The sequence below is a fragment of the Papilio polytes genome, unplaced genomic scaffold (assembly GCF_000836215.1).
Source record: "Papilio polytes unplaced genomic scaffold, Ppol_1.0 DF821511.1, whole genome shotgun sequence".
Lineage (NCBI taxonomy): Eukaryota > Metazoa > Arthropoda > Insecta > Lepidoptera > Papilionidae > Papilio > Papilio polytes.
The window spans coordinates 933,426-949,071 of record NW_013527693.1 but is presented as its reverse complement, the minus strand read 5'-3'; the positions used below and the strand labels follow the sequence as shown (position 1 = coordinate 949,071).

Genomic DNA, 15,646 nt, shown 5'->3' with positions numbered 1-15,646 from the left:
TAATTATCATTTTATCTCAGTTGGTATTAAGTACCACATTTTAACATCAAAGGTTCTAATAAATAACACTATTTTGTCCTATCTATCACGCGCGCGTCGCTTTTCGCGCTCTTCTAACCGCGTCCGTTGGCGTCCATTGTGTGTTTGTTTATTCATGTTTTAGTTTATTTATCTTAATTTATTTTAACAATAGTGATATTTAATGTTTTTACTGAATGAGTAATTTTCGTTATATAGACGTTGAATTTTAAAAAAGAAAACTTTTAATTTAAAGCGAAAAAGATAGCTAGTTCGGGATATACGTAAATGAAATTTCGCTTTTAAAATTATGACTAACGACACAATCATTAGGTTTTATATTGAAATGGCGATTTAATTGTTAAGTTACTTTAATTATGTAGAGCTATCAGCTAAATATCTTTTAAATTAGTTAATACATATTCTTGTGTCGTTGTTTTCGTTTATTTATGTGACTAAAAACAGAGGAAATTTGTATCCGAAAGTATGCGCTTGTATCGTCAACAATTACATCGTAATTTGTCAATATTTTATTGCTTTATTGTCACGTACAATACAATTATATTGTTTACTAAAACTGTACATAAGGGTAATATAGTTTGAATCGCTAAGGTCCTTAGCCCTTTTTAAGGAGCAGCCGTCACTAACCAGTAAAGGTAGAGGAGACTGAAAAAACACGTTCAAAAATCAAGAAATTTAGTTTTTTTAAAATGTAAAGTATAAAAAAGAAGATGTAAGTAACTATTATCAAAACTGGAGCAAGTTGCCTAATGTTATATGATCATTGGTCATAATCTTTATGTATTACACGTGTATTACCGACCTTAAACCAAAGATTAAAATTATTGTTTATAATATCGTTGTCAAACATTAAATAGAGCTCATCTGAAAAAGTACGTTACATTTTAAATTAATTAAAACATATTTCTGTAAATATAAATTTGTAACCGCTTAAGTTGCTAGATATCAAAAAAGTATTTTATAACGTATTTAAATTATGCCCTATACAGAATAAATAGATAACAGTGATTTGTAAATTGTTGTTAACAGAGAATATCACAAAACCGGTGCGAAACTGTAAATGATTATTCAACGTATATGACCGGTTATTTTTTTATTTTCGCGTGTCCATTAAAAAGTGACATCTTAAGTGGCCAGTTTTTTATTAGTATAAATAAGCATAAAGAAAAAATTAAGGAGCACTACTATATGACGGGAATTAATATTGCTGAAAATTGCTAAATTTCCACAAAACACGTATAAACATCATAAATAGCTAATTGATGATCCAAAAATTAACTATTGTCCGAAAAATTCTTCAAAATTGTTTTGGGCCCCTTTTGGCGATATAAGAGTTCCTACACCTTAGGGGGCGTCCATAAATTACATGAGGTGTTCAAGGGGGAAGGGGGTCAAGTGAAACTCATCTAATCTTACATTGGAGATAGGGGGGGTCTCTGCAAATATCACGCAATTTTTTTTCTGATTAAAACAAAAAATATACTATTTTGGTCCATTTAATCCAGATTGTACATTTTGAAAAATCTCACTTAAAATTGGGGGCGGGGGAGGGGGTTGGATAAAATCTCACGACATCTCACCAGGAAGGAGGGAGGGGCAGTAAATTTGAAAAAACACCACACGTAATTTATGGACGCCCCCTTATGTTATCACACAAAAAGCTATTTAAAATAAAACATTTGATAAATTCACTGACATTTATTGTACAGGCCCCAAAAAGGCGATAAGGTTATTCACATTCCGCTTTACAAACTTGAATTTTAGGCTTTTAATTGCCATACGGTGCGAAATGCAGCCAGTAAGGTCAATGCCTCTGCAATTTAAGCTTCAATTTAATACCTGAATATATGACACCTAAAAAGGAATGTAAAAATTAAAAGTTTTTATTTAATGCTTTAGATAATACTGATAATTTGTTGACATACATCTAAAAAAAACGCAATTTATTTTTTCATGGTTGTAATTTTTTCAAAAGTTTTTTTAATACTCAAGTAGATAACATTGATATTTTGTTGAAATATTTTTTTTACGTCTGGCAAAAAACTCGATTTTTTGCGTAAGAATTAATTTTGATATTCGAAAAAAAAATGCCTTAACATTTATCACGTTACTCGCTTGCCACGTGATTTTCTTGTAGATTTTGAATAATATTGTCGTTAATATTTTTTGTGTTGGCGAAAAAATCGTGAGATACAAATAGGCTTATAATTGTGTACGCATCATTCACATCAGTAACTAACTTGTAAATATCCGTAAGACCGAAATTACTAAAAGCAAATTACTGATATGTTTTATCGTTACCACATAATCACTTCAACGGTGGCATTTATTGCATAATTTGAAACACGAAGGTTCTTTGATCGTGTGTTTATGTTTTATAATTTACACACGTGTTAAATAGGGTCATTGTCTATTGAAAGGGATATACTTTATCACAATTCACGTGTTAAAATATGCATTTTAAAAAAGAATTTCATTCCTTTTCCCGTCCCACCTTTTTTCTTATAAGAAGAAGGGAAGGGAACGTGGATTTTACGGTGCAGGAGACGCAAAGGAAATATCCTTTTTATGTGCGTCTTCTCCTCCGTCGATTAAGAGTAGGCAACGCATCCACTATTGTGGATGTCTGAAGGCAGCGGTTACTTCGCCAGTTTGGCGGATTCAGGTGGTCGCTTGCTCGTTTCTCACCTTATGATATATAAAAAATCTAATCGGCGTTAATTCGCTTATAAATAAAACTCGCTTAACATTACCACAGGCCGACATTAAACAGTTATCTAAAATATATACTTCTTGTAAGGCTGATTATACTCTGTGGAAACAGAACAGCATTACCGCAATCAACAAATTATAGACGAGTCTAAGGTTCAAATTAAATATCAAGGGGTACAAGTATAGTTTACAAAAGACCAGCACGGATTCTTTATAAGTACAAGATAATGTGCTTTACCATATAGTACTCATCCGTTTTACCACACTCTAATGCATTTGAAAGTCGTCATTCTTGAATTTGAATGCCTTTTATCTAATAACTAGCTTTCGCCCGCGACTCCGTCCGCATGGAATTAAAAAATATGCAATATTAAGTAGCCTATGTATTCTTCTAGACTATGGTCTATACCTCTGCCAAATTTAATCGAGATCCATTTAGACCGACAGACATTAACGCTTAAAAAAATATTTACCCCGAGCTTTTGCTCGCAAATTCGTTTGCGCGGAATAAAAAAAACTAGTTACATACCCTACGTTATAATGAAGCTTTCTAATAGTAAAAGAATTAGCAAAATCGGTCCAGTATTTTTTGTGTTTAGTTACTTACACAAATTTTTCCTCTTTATAATGTTAGAGATTATTTTATATGCGTTATAAACTTTTGCTACACATTTTTCATTATTACCTCGACCTGATATGTAGGTCATATGTCTGCGTAAACTCATTTGAGATCTCTATCACAGATCCCATTTAATCCTAAAGCTATATCAATAAGGATAAGATAGTAACCACATTACTAATGACCTTACTTACGTTTCAAGGTATTCAAACAGATTTCAGTTTTATAATCACGATTAGTACACCCAAGAACTACAATAGTTGCAACAGATTACATTTTTTATTTAATTTAACGGATAAAGGGACGGACATCTTACTTATCTTATCTTACTAATATTATAAATGCGAAAGTTTAGATGGATGGATGTTTATTAGTTTGTAACCTAAAATATATGGATCTCGATTAGATTTGGCAGAGGTATAGACCATAGTCTAGAAGAATACATAGGCTACTTAATATTGTTTCTTTTTTAATTCCACGCGGACGGAGTCGCGGGCTAAAGCTAGTCTTTAATATTTAAATGTCCTAGATTTTGCGCGGAACTATTTAGAAATTATGTTAAGAATCTAATTAATCAAGTTAATTGTAGAATTATAAGTTCTGTAGAGCTTTGTGAAGGTGAACAGCTATTTCATATACTCATTTATAACCTCACTCGAGTGTCAAGGTTTTTTTACCAACATCTTTGTAAGTTGTCATCAATGCGATTTCGGGGCGAAACTCTACGCGTCCTATTACTACAGATAACAAAAACCATAATTAACATATTAACTTTGTTAATGGACTTGATTTGTTGTTGTTAAAAACAGTAATATATTAGTACTAGCTGTTCCCGTGCGACTTCATCCGCATAAAGTTATGAAAATTTTATTTTATTGTTTACACGTGTCAAATTATCATTTGCAAATGTCAAAATGACATTGACATGATGACAAACCACAGCATCTCTTTCCCACATTGGGGTTTTTATCCAAAATATTTACCCCTTAAATTTAATGGCGTCAAAATATATAGCCTAAATTGTGTAGTAAGTGTAGGGCTTTTTATTAAATAAAAAGAATCATTCAAAAATATGCTGTAATTGCTGACATCTTAGGCAATATAGAAGTGTGTATTTACGCTTTAGTATAATAGTATAGAGTATAGATATGGATTAAAATAAACATTGTAAATATTCAGACTACGTATTTGGTGCGTAAAGATAAAACGTGCGTTGAATCAACTATAATCCCATCTTTTCCTTAATCTTCCGGAAAAGCAATGATCATGGTTAAACACAGGAAGTAACATCCGACAGTAACCTTTCCTTTCAGATGGAAATATATTTTAAAGCCTGTCTTCCAATGGTCCTTTATTTAATTTATGAAGACGTGTGTATTTTTGGGAAGTTCACCTATACTTTATCCTTAAAGTACATAAAGGTGAACTACGTCACCGGGAAATTACGTTAGCTCGAAAATAAATAAAAATGGTCGTTTACATTTCTGCGTCCATCTTACAGTCTTCTAGCTAGCTACCTTACAGTCAAAGACCGATCAAAATCGGTCCACTCGTTCCGGGGTTCAAACACTTATTGGAATTTGGAGTTGCCCTATCATACTCCGTTACAAATATAGATTTCGTATTAGAATGTATATTTACAGGGTCTTTAATTATTTATGTAACATTTAAAAGTTTAAAAAAAATTAAACAAAAACTCGAGTTATTTTTATTTTAAAAGTTCTGTTTGATCTTTAAACGATACGTTTAAAGATGAACTGATAAAAACGTTTATTAAAAGAAATCAGAAAAAATATAACCGTGACCTTATTTACATTATTCATTTGGATATAAGAAGATATGTCTGCCAAGCCTTTTAATGCATTATTAAAGCATTTTAATATTTGAAGTCCATTGTTTTTTATCCTTCAGTTCTTATACCAATTCTTTCAGATACAAAAAACTAAAGAATATGAAATATTATTTGTTCACAGTGGAAAGAGCAGACGCGGAAGAGAATTTAGCAAAATTGGTTTTCTATAGGTACCATACGAATGGTCCTTCGAGTCGGATTTCATTTCGCGTTAGACAGTCATCTCTATTAGATTTAGTAAGTTCATATTTCAAAAATATTGCGACAACTCGTTCATTAGAACATTACTATGTTAATTATACTGATGGAGCGTGAGACAAATACATTGTTTCGGCCATATCTAACAAAAAGGTAGTTAAAAGGCGATTAGTCATAACATATTACTGCATGACGTCACCGTATATTGTAAAGATATTTTTCTTGTTAAACGTCTTTCAAATGTTTGGGTAGAGTTTATTTTCAATGGAATTTATAGAGTTTTGGAATAACATTGACATTAGCGGATAAGGTAAATTATTAGCTTGTAATATTTTTTATATTGTTTTAAAAATATGTTGAAATAAAAACATTTACTTCAAATCTCATTATGATGATGAAGAAGAATTGATAATTAATCCAATTTTTTCCGGAATTCTCCTTCGATTTAACTACTTCGTGATTTTTCAGATCTTGATGTCTCGAGTAATTAAAGCGTTTTTCTATATTTTCATAATTTGCGATGTTATTTTTGTATGTTCATTATCTTAACCGGAATCTGCGAGTTTTTTATGCTAATATCATGTGAATGGATTGCTATAAATTACTATCGTGTTTAAAAATTAATAATTCCATTGTTCAGTTTGAGAATTAGTGTGAATTATTGCGAATTCCGTCGCTAATGAACTAACAAAGGGCTGCAGAACTGGAATTTCTTTTATAATGAAGTAACATGTAGAAATGAATTCCATTACAAATGAGGTGTTGATCATGAAATTTTTAGTTTAAGGATAGGTCTGTTAAAAAGACAAATGAAATGCGAAATAAACGATTACTAAATCTATCCAAGTTTAACATTAACATTGATTATGTTTCTTTTAATCAAAATTATACGGAAACTAGCTTTCGCCCGTGACTCCGTCCGCGTGGAATTAACAAATATAAAATTGAGTAGCCTATGTGTTCTTCCAGACTATCCTCAATGTCTATACCAAATTTCATCGAGATCCATTCAGCCGTTTAGGCTACAAACTCCAACAAACATCCATCCATCTAAACTTTCGCATTTATAATATTGGTAAGAGAAATATATGCTTTAATTTACATTAAATGATTACGTGTTTGAAAATTACAAATGTTTGTTCTGAGGTTCTAATCACTTTAATACTAATCTGTCATTAGTAAGGTCATCACAGTGTTTATTTATTTTGTTAAGACGTTAACTTTAAATAAAGTTTTAGATATTGGTTGGTAAAATGTTAGTCTATTAACGTCGTTTACACACGTTCTTATAACTGATTGTTATTTTATAGTTGAAATATTTAAAAGAGACTAATTAAAACGTGATATCTTTTTTGACTTGAATACATGAAATTGAATGCAGTTTAAATTAATGCCTTGACATAGTTATTTAGTGCAAGTAATTAAAAATAAGTGCAATGTCGAAGAAGCAAGATACACCGGAATTCAAATCGAACGAAACATGGAGGATACTGAAGAATGTGGTCATTATCAGCATTGCTTTTATGGTTCAGTTCACAGCGTACAGTGTAAGTATTATTCTATTAAAACGCCTCATAATCATATCAATTGGCACCCTTGTTATGGAATATGAAGATTATTGTTCAATTTAGACAATATTATTGTAGTTTCGTCAATAACGTCTCATTTAAGATAAGCGGTAACGACAAGTAAGTTTGACAATATGTAGTGACAGTGGGTGCCTAGTTGTATAGGTTATTATGACGCCCCAAATGGCTCTACGCTAGAGCACAACGGGTAAAGAGTACCCTCGGTTTGACCTCGCGGTAGGTGAATTTTATAAGCGATAACATCAGCTAACGAATACGAGTTCTTTTTTTTATTGCTAAAGGTGGCAAATGAGGATAATTGTAGCTTTTAATTCTGCTCTTCAAATTTCCACTAAATCGTAGTAATTCTACGCTTGCCTTGGTATCGTTACGACTAACAACATTTATGATTTAAGATAAACAAATTAGAATTGCCTTTTGCCCTTTGAGTGACCTTGTATTGCGACTATTGTCCCTGTAAATTTTCATCACAAAAGAAACGAAAGAAAGGCCCTGAATAAAATACGACAGTAAAATGTTTTGAATAATTTGTATTTCTAAATGTCGTGAAATAGATCCGGATTAAACGTTGATATTTTTTATGCAGATAATTAACCTGATTATTGACGACCTTTCTAGTCAACGTATGCGTGACAAGAAAGGTTGTTTTACCAGTTATTAGCTCATACATTATTATCTAATATAAATCTGACCCAGGGCTCGTGGAGACAGATGACGTCAGAATCGATCAGTTAAATTACAATTTATTTTGCTTATGGTTAGTGGTAAGACGTAAATGCCCTCGTTTACATATTAAAACATGATATATACTCGTCAATAATTTTTCTTAATTAAATTTATATTCTCAATATTGTTAATAATTAATATGTATTTGGATATCTCAAAAAGTAATAATATGACGGTAGCGTCACAAAAACATAACCTTCAAATAACGAATTTTAAATTCTACGTAAGGACTTTTTCAAGGATTGTTTTTTGATGTTTACCTTGTCTGAATTTGATATTTTGCTATGTAAATATTTTTGAACATTCCTATGAGATTAAATTCTATATATTAATTAAGATTATATTACGTACTTTTGCATCTTTTTTTCATGACAGTCGAAATGTTATGTACAAATTTAATAAGCTGTTTAATATGCAATAATATGTGATGTCCACAGTTATCAGTTTATACATTAGTTAACTAATAAGGAATATTTGTTTATTAATTTGATATTTAACTGGAAATAATTTACTATCGTACTTGTTTATAATAAGTCATTTAATCTGTCAACCCATAAATAAGATAGCATTTTATTACAGGGAGCAGCCAATCTACAAAGTTCAATAAATGCCGAGGCGGGTCTGGGCACGGCATCACTTGCGGCCGTGTACGCGGGACTTATCTTCTCTAATATCTTCCTTCCAGTTATCGTTATAAAGTAAGTGTTACTGCAATATTATAAAGTAAAGAATGTTTCAAAGATTTTCGTAGAGGTAGTATGCTTCTTTTTGACCGACTTCCCAAAAGGAGGGACTCAATTCGTCTGTATGTTTTTTTTATAACATCTTTGTAGAGCTACGAACTTCTTTTGTTTAACATACCTGAAGGTGGTAACGCTACGAGATATTGTCTTTACACGAACCTCTCTACGTGCTACCTTTCTTCAATATCCCTGTTTAGAGCTACCAGGAAGCATGGAATCTTAGGTTGTGTTCTCTTGTGATTTATTTTAGCATACTCATGTATGTATCTCAAGCAAAATAATTGTTAATAGAGTATCGCTTAACCATACGAAATTATGTCTTTAATGGATTCCTAATAAATTTAAGGTGTAAGATGAACTAGCCAAGCGTATGGACTCGAAACTTGTTTTTTAACGAATGTCAAGGACACAATTCCGTTTTCTCATATCTAATTATCTAAGTAATTTTGAGGTAATATGTATCGCCTTTTTGTCTTGGCCGAATAATACTTTTAGAGAATTTTTTCCACAGTTCCTTATTTAAAGCATTACATTTCTACTTTTTTTTAAAGATAAAAGGTGTGTTATATGTCAGAGTACTTTGCGCATATTAAAGAATTTAAATGCTTCTTTGCTTTTATCCTGAAACCTATCAACTTTGTATATGTAGTATACACGAATACACAACGGAATCAATTATGCGGTTTTTATTACGTTTTTTTTATTTTTATAATATCGCTTTTAGAGTTGAAAGTGTTAAGATTGAATGTGGATGGCTCCAAAAGTAGAAGACTGATGAAAGTATGGATGGATTGTGTGAAAGAGGATATGCTTAAGAACGGAGTGGATTCAGATATGACGGCTGATAGAGATGTATGGAAGAGCAGCACATACTGTGCCGACCCTCCGTAATGGATAACGCCAAGTGGATGATGAATAACGCATTTTGAGTATTTTCATATTTACAAGAATGATTGAATTTGTTGACGACCCGAATTCATATTTTCGAGTGAATTTATCCTTAACTAGATTTATGTAAATATCTTTAGTTCACAGTATGTTCCCACTTCATGTATTATATGTACATAAAATATTGTCCTCCCTCTTTATCCAATAATAGCAAACAAGAGGGATGATACCCATGTTCGAGTGTTGCAGAGACTCATGCTAAAGAAAACTTTGACTGTGATTCGTGTGCAGATGGCTGGGTACGAAGTGGGCTATGGCAGTGTCATTCGTCACGTATATGCCTTACATCGCTGCACAGCTGCTGCCTCGCTTCTGGACCCTCATACCAGCTGGACTGTTCGTGGGCTTCGGCGGCGGCCCACTCTGGTGCTCGAAATGCACTTATTTATCTGTTGTGAGTATATTTACAATACAATGCCTGTATCAAATAAAAGTGGCTATAGACTTCTAATTGGCGCAATATTTGCACCTACCTTTGCCTCTTTAACATTTAAAGAACATGCATATTAGGTTTACACCTTCGACTAAACTATCTTACAACTGCAAAGTCTCGCTTTCTATGAGCTTATATGGAGGTGCGCCCACTACTCGATTTTTAGTTGTGCTACTAAAATGTTGAATTTGCAGCGTAACAATAGGGAATATGCATGTATTTTTTTCTTTTTTTAAATGATTCTACTTGTTATAAAATAACCGCAAAAAAAATTGACGCGAAAATATTCTACCATTGAGCTAAAAATAATAAAATAAAATTACGACCATTTTCGAGCGACTAAAACGCGACCGAAGTTGTCAATAGACAATTGACGTCAATCGTCTATTCCATTCATAACATACGCTCAAATGTCACTTCGACTTAAAACACAACAAAGTTTCTCAAGGTCAGAAGTCAAAAATCTCTTTCTTACTTAGACCTTACTAATTTAGTTACTTGTGTATTACATTATTATAATTAGCAGAACTGTATAGTTATGTCGTTATTGTTTTCGAGTAGAGTCGTGGTCAATGAGTTATTGTCTGATGTCTTCGGATGTTAAAAGAGATCGTAAAATATCAACATTGTTGTGAAGATTCACACGTCCTTTTGTTCATTGTATTTAACTTAATATAGGTATAAGTACTTTGATGTATGTGAACGTAAATTCAAAATATTGTAAGTAAATTGTAAATGTTTTGGAATGGATTTTTAAATCTCAAGACATAGCATAAAATACCCATAAAATATGAGACATAAAAATAAACTCTTTGAAAATTGTATATATTAACAATTTTCATATTAATTAATTTTTTAAATGTATAATTTCAGGTATCAGAAGCGCACAGCAAGATATCGAATATTTCAGCGGAGGCGCTGCTTACACGGTTCCTCGGATTATTCTTCATGATATTCCAGTTAAATCAAGTCTGGGGAAATCTCATTTCTTCTTTAGGTGAGTGTATTAGACTCCTTTTTCACTAATATATTTAAGTCGGACGCACTGGTGGAAAAGAAGTCTTAACTACCTATGTAGATATTTTTAGATTATAAAATAGGAATCAAATAAAAAAAAGATATTTGTTGTCGTTTTTATTTGTTTAAAAATATGGTAACAAAATATTTGAAAAACGAACTAAATGTTTATTGTAGAGGCTGCTAATAACGATTTACATATTCTTTTTAAGAAAATTTATCTTTTCTATCGAGACTTTAATAAATGTTCGTGTTAAAACCTACTTTATACTCTGAGCAAATTTTAATGTCTTACAATCAGTATTAACCTAATTTTGATATCAAATACCCATTAGTTAACTTGCGTAATTGCACTCAACGATAGACTAATAAGACAAGAATTAACGATCTAAAGGTAATCTTAGTCGGCAATTTGTTTTGATGTCACGATCGATGGCAATATATTATAGTTATGATACAATTTTAACATAAATTCCATAAAAAAAAACAATATTTATTTAGCTATCAATATAAAAATTTGTAATTTTAATATTGAATTGTTAACGGGGACATGATCAAGAAGGGAGTGAGTTATGTGGAGGAGAAAAACTTGCCGTGTCACTACGGGAGTAGGATAAGGAGGAATATGATGATTGTCATTTTTGTAACGTGTTTTCTTCCATTTCTTTAGTCTTTTAATGCAACAAATGTTATGTAATTATAAAATATTAAGCTTAAAGAGGCTAAACTTAGCAATGTTAGTTCAGTATAAAATAATGCAAACGGTAAAATACAGCAAACATCCTGTTTATTTTGATTATTGCTAATCTTCGCTTACTGTATGGCTTGCGAATTTAATAGCAAAGATTTGTTCTTGCTATTTGATCATTAACAAAGCAGTAGGGTTATCACATAATCCCAAAATCATACTTAAGATAAAACTCTATTACACTCTAGAAGTCTAGGATAACATCTTTTATTACTAACTAGGTGATAAAATCCGGAGATTATTAAGAAGGTAAACGTTTAACTAAGAAATGAAATTTGAGCCTTTTATTCCATGTCGTTGTTGAGGCATAATGTTCTTCAAAGCACTAATATCCCATTTAAATAATTCTACAAATTGTTTTTTGCAGTCCTCTCATCAGGTGACAACGAGGCGGCGGTGACCGCGCTCAATGAATCCCTTATCCCGGAGCTGTGCGGAGCCAACTTTCTGCCAAGCGCTGACGCTGGCGATGCATTACAGCCACAGCCACCTGAGAAAATACAGATGATCGTTGGTGAGAAACAACATTGGGAGAACCAAATATTATTTACCTACAGAACAGTGAATCAAATGCCCATTTCCACTAAGCGTCTTGTACAGCAGTTGCGTTCATGCTAGAGGAAACGTATAACTAGAAAAAGGTGGTTGTGACCTATATGACCTAAAGTAGAAATTAGATTTTTTCTGTTGTACTCTCTGAATATTCTCAGAATGCTTTGCTTTATCGACTTGTGGTTCTGTCTCCTAAAACAATCTAGAATAATATTATAATCTGGAAATATTTGTATTTTTGTATGTATTTGAATAACGCAAACGATTTCGAAAATTCTTTCACCACTCGAAAGACAATTTATCTCTGAGTAACATAGGCTATATTTTTTATATTTCTTAATTTCACGCGGAGGAAGCTGTAAACAACAGCTGGTTATTTAATATTAGATTTCAATAGTTTTACTTCTGGCATTATCTTCATTGCAATTTACAAAAGTATACAAATTTTCTTTACTTAACTATTTTCTATTTCAGGGATATACTTGGCATGTATGGCTGGTGCTGCGCTTATTGTTGCTGTTGGTGTGGATTCCATGAAAAGGTTATTCTTAATTCATTTATTTTGGGAGTTTATTTGAAATCTTTAGTTGTGTTTGTACTAATTTACTATTTTCAATATCTTCAGATACGATACGGGGCGTTCCGGGTCAGGTTCAGGAATGTCCGGCATGGCGTTACTAGTTGTAACACTCAAGTTGCTCATAGAACCCAACCAGTTGATGCTCGTCATTATAAACGTCTTTATTGGATTACAACAGGCGTTCTTTGGTGCAGATTTTACCGCAGTAAGTTCTCTCTTAAATAGGTTAAATACGTCTTTAATATATCCCTATTAAGGACTAACAAGTTCCAAATTCTTTCTCGAGCGTTTATTTAATTAATAGTGGATTTAAAAAATACGTGAGCAAATTCACAAGTTTGTTATCTTTAAGTTTCTTTGCTATTATCTTTTGAAAGTATATTTTTTACTTACATTATTTTTGGAGCAAATGTTTCCAAACTATTTTGGTATTTTTTTTTATCAGGCGTTCCTAATTTCCAGGCATTTGTATCATGCGCTATCGGCACAGGTACTGTGGGTTTCGTTATGATGACGTATGGGGTTGCTGACGCGATCGGTTGCGTTGTTACAGGATACATAGCGAAGGTAAGCTTCGCAATAGCGAAAATGTCATATGAGTTAAGGAGAAAAAGATTCATTATTGCGTTTGGTGGTGAAACAGACATTGGTTCATGTTGACTCAAGCTGGTATATAACTTTTAGGTGACTGGTCGCTTGCCATTGCTATGCACAGCGGCTATCGTCCAGGCGGGGTTGTTTGTGTCCATTCTGACATGGCGGCCGCATCCCAGCGAGGAATATGTCCTATACGTGATTGCTATACTCTGGGGATTGTGTGACTCCGTTTGGATTGTGCAGATAAATGGTAACTATAATATATAAATACAAAAGTGACTACTAAATTAAGAAATGCTATGTCTTTTAGTGGATGGAGAAAATACAGGTCACTTCATTGAAGGATTCATTTATATAAAAATAATTAGATATACTTTTATTATAAAACTTTTTATGTAAAGTTTTAAAAAATAAGACGATATATCGAGTCGAAATAAATAGTATCAGTTTATAGTGTGTCTAAATAAATTAGATTAGTTTGACAATTCACTTCAAATTTAGTAGGAATGGGTTGTGTAAAATTAGTTGAATCTTATCGATTTTCGATTTTTATTCTTATAGAAGTTGGAATCGATAGAACTTATGAATTTCAAAAAAAAAACATTGTTTTCTCAAATTAATAACAACTAATAAGAGTATTCATAACAAATTCAAATTCATAACAAATAATAAGAGTAAGCAAATGTTTATTACTACTGCAGCCTACGTAATCAAATTGGATTTCGCTATTATTTCCGTCATTGCTGAATTCTCTACACTATAATCAATAATAGAATTATCCTCAAAATTAGTTAATAAGAAAATAATAATTTTAGATAGTTCATAATTGTTCGCTATGGGTGTTTGTTTCATCACTACGATACCTGTCTATTAAATACGGCATTTGCCTTCATACAAATTTAATTCGAAACTTCATATGCGTCATTTATCAAACTAAACTAAGTTATTTAGACAAACTATAGTAATATTTAAGTTTATTTTGATGAAACTATAACCCAAAATAAATGTGTTTATTTGAATATTTGCTTTATGAATCATAAACGCGCAGTTTTGTAGAGGTCTTGATAACTAAATTGTGAAATGTATGATATTTATTAAAATAAATTAAAATTGTGTAGCCTAGTATTTTACGTAGTTTTTTAACACTTTTATAATGTAAAATATTTTTTACAGCGTATTACGGAATCCTGTTCCCGGGCAGAGAAGAGGCCGCGTTTTCCAACTTCAGGTTGTGGGAGTCCGTGGGGTACATCATTGCTTACGTCATATCTCCATACTTGAGGACCAGGGCCAAGACCTACCTGCTTATCGTGATGATGATCATCGGCATCGCTCTCTACTTTGTCGTCGAGTACAGAGATAGAAGAGCTAAGAAGAAATTAGAAGAGAAGAAGAAGGATCTTTATACTATTGGTTGTGAAAATTTTGCGTTTCAAAATGTCGAATAATATGTGATAAATTTAGTGTTAAGTGTTTTTTTTATAATAAATGTACTTTTGTTAATTTGTTGTTTCTTTTGTATATGTATTTTGAAAGGAAATTCATAATTACTTAATTCTATGACCTTATCACACTTTTGCATTTCGGAGATATTTTGCTTTGCTTAATTAAATTATGTCAATTTAACAATAATATTGCAAATTAATAGTATAGTTTATTAAGACATAAAATGAAGGCATTTTAGTTATTTTTATTACTAAGGGCAAAAAACAAATTTAAAGTAATTTATAGTGCATATTTTGATATATTTATTTTGAATTCAGTTGATAGGTCTTCTAACACTGGTTGATTTTAAAACTGGCTCTTTGGAAGTATAACAGTAACTATATAGTAATAATTTCTCTAGTACTTGTATTAATAAATAAAAATGTTTTATTGATGTTTTAAAACATGAATATATACGAAAATGCCAACTAAGTAGTAACTTAACAATACCTAAACCTATTGGTAAACTTGTTTTTAATATATTATGCTACAATTGTAAAACGTTCATTTTGTTTTCCACTTCCAGACGTTACGACATACTGTAAGAATTTAATTTTGGCGGCTGATATCATTTGCCGTTCAAAGTAATAGGTTCATAACAGTTTGTTTGCTTCTTAGTCTTCTCATGGATATGAAAAAATAAAGCGCTCGTAGTCATTTTTACATATGGTATTAACTAAATTTCTAGCTAGTTTTGTAACATAAATGTTTTGTTAAATTTTACCATCACAATTGATACAAAAAAACAAATATGGATATATTATTTTTAAGACATACATGAGTTATAAATATGTTTGTCGCGCGTTAC

The 15,646-nt window shown here is 31.7% G+C and overlaps 1 protein-coding gene across 3 annotated transcripts; it reads left to right on the top strand.

The window, feature by feature from the left end:
• The first annotated feature begins 88 nt into the window (after positions 1-88).
• On the top strand, positions 89-14,856 carry LOC106108659 (UNC93-like protein). 3 transcript variants are annotated; one of them, XM_013289913.1, is made up of 11 exons: positions 89-138; positions 6,731-6,967; positions 8,315-8,433; positions 9,658-9,820; positions 10,733-10,856; positions 11,992-12,138; positions 12,651-12,717; positions 12,802-12,961; positions 13,219-13,323; positions 13,441-13,603; positions 14,527-14,856. In XM_013289913.1, the coding sequence occupies exons 2-11, from the start codon at positions 6,857-6,859 to the stop codon at positions 14,799-14,801; spliced, it is 1,434 nt and encodes a 477-aa protein (XP_013145367.1). In that variant the 5' UTR covers positions 89-138; positions 6,731-6,856; the 3' UTR covers positions 14,802-14,856. The 3 variants fall into 3 exon arrangements, with proteins under 3 accessions (XP_013145367.1, XP_013145368.1, XP_013145370.1); XM_013289914.1 differs by having other exon boundaries at positions 89-142; XM_013289916.1 differs by lacking the exon at positions 89-138 and adding an exon at positions 203-219.
• Positions 14,857-15,646: the final 790 nt, after the last annotated feature.